Source organism: Salvelinus sp. IW2-2015, linkage group LG12 (assembly GCF_002910315.2).
Source record: "Salvelinus sp. IW2-2015 linkage group LG12, ASM291031v2, whole genome shotgun sequence".
Lineage (NCBI taxonomy): Eukaryota > Metazoa > Chordata > Actinopteri > Salmoniformes > Salmonidae > Salvelinus > Salvelinus sp. IW2-2015.
The window spans coordinates 6,680,345-6,688,045 of record NC_036852.1 but is presented as its reverse complement, the minus strand read 5'-3'; the positions used below and the strand labels follow the sequence as shown (position 1 = coordinate 6,688,045).

Genomic DNA, 7,701 nt, shown 5'->3' with positions numbered 1-7,701 from the left:
TGTACACTTCAACTGTGAGCAGACCGAGATCTAAAACAAAAATCCAGGAAAATCACATTGTATGATTTTTAAGTACATTTTGCATTTTTTTTTTGCCTGACATAAGTATCTTGATACATCAGAAAAAGCAGAACTTAATATTTAGTACAGAAACCTTTGTTGCAATTATACAGAGATCATACGTTTCACTTGTAGTTCTTGGACCAGGGTTTGCAAACACTGCAACAGGGAATTTTGGCCCACTCTCCATACAGACCTTCTCCAGATCCTCTTCGGTTTCGGGCTGTCGCGGGCAATACGACCTTCAGCTCCAAGATTTTCTATTGGGTTCAAGGTTGGAGACTGGCCCTAGGCCACTCCCAAATCCTTCGAGCTGGCTCTTCCGCGAGCTCACGCCTAGTATGCCCTGCGCTCGTTCTCGGCTTGTTTCGGTCGTCTGTCGTCGCTGGAGACCCTCCCAGCGCCCCCCATCGTCATGCTCTTACTGACGGGAAGGGAGTTGTGGCCAAGACATCTCGCGCTCACATTCGGCCCACTCCATCCCCTCCCTCAAACGGTGTGCAGTCGTCCACTGTCCCTTTGCAGAAAGCCATTCCCCAAAGCAATGCATGTTCCCTTCCATGCTTCACGCGTGGGATGTGTTCTTGGGGTGCTTACTCATCCTTCCTTTTCCCCCTTCCAACTCACGGCGAGTGGAGTTTAGACCAAAAAGCTTTATTTTTGTCTCATCAGCACATGACTTCCCATTCCTCTTGGATCATCCAGATGGTCATTGGCAAAGTTCAGACGGGCCTGGACATGCGTTGGCTGAGCACGCGGGCTCGTGCCTGCAGGATTTTATCCAAGACGGCGTAGTGTGTTACTAATGGTTTTCTTTGAGACTGTGGTCCCAGCTCTCTTCAAGTCATTGACCAGTCCTGCCGTGTAGTTCTGGGCTGATCCTCACCTTCCTCATGATCATTGATGCCCCACGAGGTGAGATCTTGCATGGAGCCCGACCGAGGGTGATTGACCGTCATCTTGAACTCTTCCATTTCTAATAATTGCGCCAACAGTTGTTGCTTCTCACCAAGCTGCTTGTCTATTGTCCTGTAGCCCATCCCAGCCCTGTGCAGGTCTACAATTTTATCCCTGTGTCCTTACACAGCTCTCTGGTTTGGCCATTCTGGGAGTTGGAGTCTGTTGATTGAGTGTGTGGACAGGTGTGTTTTATATAGGTAAAGAGTTCAAACAGTGCAGTTAATACAGGTAATGAGGAGAACAGGAGGGCTTCTTAAAGAAAAAACTAACAGGTTCTGTGAGAGCCGGCTTCTCTTTATGTTATGACAGCCATGTTAGGCTATGTTTGGTTACGTTATGTGTCGTTGAGGTGATCAGACACTCACAGTCTGATGAGGAAGGGGTGGTTGACTTCAGTCAGGACTTCCTTCTCGTTGTGGACGTGCTGCTCCTGCTTCAGCCGGATCACGTCGGGGATCTTCATAGCCTTCAGAGCGTAGAACGCCCTGCTCTTCTTGTCTTTCACCAGGAACACCCTGCCAAAGGTCCCTGTGCCTGAAGCAAGGAGAGAGAGGAACAGTCATTAGACAAGGCGTTAAATTCTCTCTCACCCCCCCCCCTCCCCAAAGGGCATAGAGCAACATTTAATTCAGATTATTTCTGCAACAAATCAACCACCATTATTTTTTACTTCACACTTATTTTTCTTAATACTGCATTGTTGGTTAAGGGCTTGTAAGTAAGCATTCACTCTAAGGTCTACACCTCTTGTATTCGGCATATGTAACAAATAACATTTGATAATCAGGAATAGATCTCTGGATCAAGTAATTTCATGAAATCAGAATGACATATTTTTTTGGGACATTCAATTATGCCCGACATGTCTTCCACCCTTCCATCAATTAAAGAGGTTGAACCTGGAAGAACCGTCCAAGATTCCTTGAGTTGTCGTCTCACTCTTTCACAAGACTGAGCTCATTATTCCGGTCAACAATTCAGATTGTTTCTCTATTCCCAACCCCAGGTCAAGAGGAGTACAAAATAACACCCCATGTCTAGTCATATTTCACTGTGAGTAAGGAGAGAGGGTGTAGACAAACAGAGAAAACAGAGAGATGGACTCACAATCCCCGATAAAGTCATGGAATGTTGGCTTCTAGCACGTTTGGGCTTACCTCATACAAGGATTCTTTGTCCTTCCCTGTTCTCAGTCTCCATAGTAATCTAATAGGAGCAAGCAAACAAAGCCCAAACCCTTTCTTTGTCTTCTTCATCATATCATAAGACAGAGGTTAGATAACTGTCAGGTTTGACTCTGAGCGCAACTGTACTACTATACCTGAATACATTGCTGGTGTAATATTGCGCCTCAAGGCAGATATGTTCTTGTAAAGTAAGCACAATCAGATGGATATTCTACGGATGTTTGTCCTCTCCTAGTGGGCCTAGTACTACTTATCTCGAGATTCCCAACAAGCAGGCTTTAGGCATACACTACTAAAGCACGAAAAACAGCAAGAGAAAATCTTTTGGCAAACATAGTGAGCACCTTGCTCAATAGAAGTGAGCTAATAATGACATGTGTGTAGTCTTTAGGCAACAGCTCAATTAATATTTTGTTTGTATTCAGAAGGAATCTGCTGCAGAAGCCAACCGTCTAGGGAGGTTAGGACTAGTACCTGTCGGCACAGTAAAGACATATGGTAATGTCCTTTTCCAATCACCGTTCGTTGCTCCCTCAAGTAGCTTAATCTTCTTGTGGACGCAGCAAACTGACATTTTTCTTCTGCTGATTTTGTAGCTTCTGTTGCATTTTTAGATGTGTGCATGAACAGTTGAAGTCGGAAGTTTACATACACCTTAGCCAAATACATTTAAACACAGTTTTTTTTTCACAATTCCTGACATTTAATCCTAGTAAAAATTACCTGTYTTACATCAGTTAGGATCACCACTTTATTTTAAGATTGTGAAATGTCAGAATAATAGTAGAGAGAATGATTTATTTCAGCTTTAATTTCTTTCATCACATTCCCAGTGGGTCAGAAGTTTACATACAGTCAATTAGCATTTGGTAGCATTGCCTTTAAAATTGTTTAACTTGGGTCAAACGTTTCAGGTAGCCTTCCCACAATAAGTTGGGTGAATTTTGGCCCATTCCTCCTGASAGAGCTGGTGTAACTGAGTCAGGTTTGTAGGCCTCCTTGCTCGCACACACTTTTTCAGTTCTGCCCACAAATGTTCTATGGAATTGAGGTCAGGGCTTTGTGATGGCCACTCCAATACCTTGACTTTGTTGTCCTTAAGCCATTTCCCCACAACTTTGGAAGTATGCTTGGGGTTATTGTCCACTCGGAAGACCCATTTGCAACCAAGCTTTAACTTCCTGTCTGATGTCTTGAGATGTTGCTTCAATATATCGACATAATTTTCCTTAGTCATGATGCCATCTATTTTGTGAAGTGTACCAGTCCCTCCTGCAACAAAGCACCCCCACAACATGATGCTGCCAACCCTGTGCTTCACGGTTGGGATGGTGTTCTTCAGCTTGCAAGCCTGCCCCTTTTTACTCCAAATATAACGATGGTCATTATGGCCAAACAGTTCTATTTTTGTTTCATCAGACATTTCTCCAAATAGTACAATCTTTGTCCCCATGTGCAGTTGCAAACCGTAGTCTGGCTTTTTTATGGCGGTTTTGGAGCAGTGGCTTCTTCCTTGCTGAGCGGCCTTTCAGGTTATGTCGATATAGGACTCATTTTACTGTGGATATTGATACTTTTGTACCCGTTTCCTCCAGCATCTTCACAAGGTCCTTTGCTGTTGTGAGACAGAACCCTTTCTGAGCGGTATGATGGCTGCGTGGTACCATGGTGTTTATACTTGCGTACTATTGTTTGTACAGATGAACGTGGTACCTTCAGGCGTTTGGAAACTGCTCCCAAGGATGAACCAGACTTGTGGAGGTCTACAATTTTTKTTCTGAGGTCTTGGCTGATTTCTTTTGATTTTCCCATGATGTCAAGCAAAGAGGCACTGAGTTTGAAGGTAGGCCTTGAAATACATCTACAGGTAGACCTCCAATATACTCAAATGATGTCAATTAGACTATCAGAAGCTTCTAAAGCCATGACATAATTTTCTGAAATTTACCAAGCTGTTTAAAGGCACTTCGGTGTATGTAAACTTCTGACTTCAACTGTATATACTATTTTCTCCATATTGAGTGATTACCACCAGAAATGTCCCGTGATTTAATTTGGTAATGTGACATAGGTTTTTCCCTGCAAGTGGGTCAAGCCTAGTTTGTCCTTTTCTCTCCAATACAGCAATGCCTGAAGCAACGGGATATGCACCAAATACTGCGCTGAATACTTGCATGATGTATTGAATACTGAATAGTGTTTCYCCAAAAAATAAAAACAGCTAGGCTATATGGTAATAAATGGCACAAAATGGATGTTTCTCTCAACACCAATGTGAGGTATTTTGCATGGAAACAAACCAGAGGTCTAGCTAACTTGGAAAAGTGAAGGGGAAATGACTGACCTATTTCTGCTCCACAACTGAACTGAATCAATTAGAGTGAGAAACAGTGACACCTGTTTTCACTGCGACACTCAAGGTGTGCTATTTTGTCAGATTCTTGGTTCGCTGGATGCTAGCCTACATGCATTTGAATAGAATACAGAATGCTTCTTGTTCTAATTTTGTGGGAGCAGAAATAGATAGGCCTGTGTTTTGAGTTGATTTGACTGGCACTACATATTTGATGGAACAAGGCCAGACATGGACTGATAAGAGCCTAGCTTGTTGATGCTACTCAATGCACTTGGCCAGTGGCCACGTATCTTGATGTAGGCTTAGGCCCCACCATTTTTGCCTCATCACCAAAAAATGTTTCCTATGCATGAAAGATGGGCAAAATGCCTGTAATGCCTGTAAGCTTCGAATGTCACGTGAGAGCACGGGGCCTCATTATTTCAATGACCATTAGACAAAAGCCGTCCTCAAGACATGTAACTGATTTGTCATAAGAAGTAAATCCCTCTCATCATCATCTACCAAAAGGTTTTGCAAATTGGATGATTTTATCTTCGGTCTATAAGCTTCATCTTTGCCCTGATCGCGTGGGCTTAGAATGATGGGAATTCTCTATTAGCTAAGTGTCCTCCTTGTCATGAATCAAATATGAGAGCGCTGTAAAATATGARGTGGTTTTCGTGATCAGTAGCCTGTGTTCAGTCTTGAAGTAGTGCATGTTGTTTAACATTCTTGGCTTCTGACATTAGACTCACCACAGAGGACTCCACCCATGTGAAAAAAAAACACTGTTCAACAGCTGAGCCTGCTGACACATTACCCACGCAGTGAAAGGACTTTACATGCCCATACAAGTGAGCAGAGCCAAACACAAACTTTGACATTCCTTTGACATTCACAGGGCACTGCTCACAATAACAGGAACATCTGACACCTCACCTTACTAATATAGCCATTTCCTTTTTTTTATTTTTTTTAACAAATAATATATACTCATCCTCTCTGAACTAGTCGAAAGGGTTTCAATGTTGCAAAAGTCTGATAATGAGGGAAGTAAACGTTTCCTCCATTAAGCTTTCACTTCTCAAGATGGTTATTTCATGTATGCAATGCGGCCATTTCTCCTGCTTGATCCCTGAGATGTACACAGATATTTCCCCTACTGTCATGTCAAGAAAATGTTGACCATCCCAGCAACTGTGTGGGATGACGAATTCCTCAATGATTGGGAACAGAGTGGACTTTAAACCTATGGGTGGGCTTGACTGAAATGGAGAACGTCCTTGTCCCCATCCAGCTGACAGATTAAGTAGCAGACCGAACAGAGTCATGACAGCTATCTTCTGACTCAAGAGTTGAATGATGTTTCATGTTCAGCACATCACCATGTCATGATCTCATATCCCATGAAATGGCTGATCACATAGTCGCCTTGGCTTTCATTGCTTGTGCTGTTGTGCACGAGCCAAACATGTACCAGTAGTAGTAGCCTATGCCCTATATAGCCTAGTTGATAGGCAGGATAGTGTGAGAAGCCCTGTGATAGACAGACCAGTTTCACCAGTGTGTGTACTGCAACATACTGGCTTGCTGCCTAAACTTACCAACTGTGGCAATGGTGTCCAGGTCATCGAGTGAGTATGTCCTGTTGTTCAACGTTAACGATGCTGCTCCGGCCAATAACATGGGACTGCTCGCGCAGGTCTTGGCACTCTCATGAATGGAGTTGCTTTCATTAATTATCCCAACCTTTGCCTTTGATGCCATTTTCCGTATGCATCCAAATGTAGCTATGCTAGCAATCACTTTAGCCAGCTAGTTAGCTACCAAACCGGTTTCGCCGAGGATAGATAGCCAATGACGGCTTACAGTAGCCAATTCTCAAGATCAGTGTCCGCCTTATTCCCTAATACCAACTATGGTTTTAAATTAAATTTTGTTATTTCCCTTGGACAAGCGAGCATATTGTCTTGATAGCTAGAAAACAGGTGACGATCGTATCCTTGCGGAATCGCATGATGTATCTCGAGCGGTCACTGCTGTCAAATGCAGAAGCTAGCTAGCCATAGCAAACAGAGTAGCTAGCAATATATAGCTGACACAAAAGAAAACCATCCCACCGCTAGCGACTGAATGAATGGCCAACGCTACTATAGCTAGCTAATGTCAAACTACAAACGCATACTGCCCATTTACGCACGAGCCGCCGCTTGAGTAGCTAGGGGGTCTCGAGTTATCTCAGTAGTTTAACTTCCGTCATAGGAAGCTAGTTGGCTAGCAAGAAAGATATTTGAGACATTTAAATTATTTACTTCTCCGCTTCGTTCACAAGTAGAACCTCACCCAGTTCAACAGCACACATACAGGGCAAAGGAGAGGTGGGGAATGCTTTGTGTTGACAAAAAACGACCAATGAGTAAAACACCCCATGTGCATATTGACCAATGGTATGATTAAAGGGGCGGAGACCCGTTTGACAGACAGCTCGAAAACAGCCGTAACTGTTCTTTCCACATGTACAGTTTGAAGACATGCCAATCAAATGAAACACGGTCTGCTTTCCACTGTGAGATTAAATTGATACAGACAGCAAAGAGTACCAGTACACAGCACCAGCTAAATGTAGCCTAATATCAAATGGCAAGATTTAAGATAGCAGACTGAACTCTCTCTCTGTAAACCCTTGATACAGTAAAACCTGAAAGCTCTGAGTAATGGGGTGTGTATTATTTACTCATGGGCTGTGGTGGGGAGGGTGGGGATGAGATGCTGGGGTGTGGAGAGAGACTGGTGGAGTGCCTCACTGCCTTCTCAATTTCCAGAGGAAAACCCAAGACATGTTTGCTAATGACCTACTGTCAAAATACCCAAATGAGAACAGCTGTTTCCGGGCCTCAGATTACTTTTCACTTGCACACTAAGGGGCCTGGCTCAGGCTGGCACACACACACACACACAACACACACACACACACACACACACAACACACACACACACACACACACACACACACACACACACACACACACACACACACACACACACACACACACACACAACACACACACACACACAACACACACACACACACACACACAGTAATGTATGATACACCTATAACTGTACCCACAAGTATCATAGGAGCAATAAGTGTCT

The 7,701-nt window shown here is 43.5% G+C and overlaps 1 protein-coding gene across 1 annotated transcript in view; it reads right to left on the bottom strand.

Moving 5' to 3' along the window:
- The window catches only part of LOC111970945 (protein kinase X-linked), a 22,097-nt gene extending 15,180 nt beyond the window's left edge, over nucleotides 1-6,917 (bottom strand). Inside the window, exons 1-2 of the mRNA XM_023997715.2 lie at nucleotides 6,150-6,917; nucleotides 1,386-1,554 (exon numbers count right to left, since the gene is read on the bottom strand). Of these exons, the coding sequence (XP_023853483.1) occupies nucleotides 1,386-1,554; nucleotides 6,150-6,312 (332 nt within the window). The 5' untranslated portion in view covers nucleotides 6,313-6,917. The remainder of the gene's footprint in view (nucleotides 1-1,385; nucleotides 1,555-6,149) is intronic.
- Nucleotides 6,918-7,701: the final 784 nt, after the last annotated feature.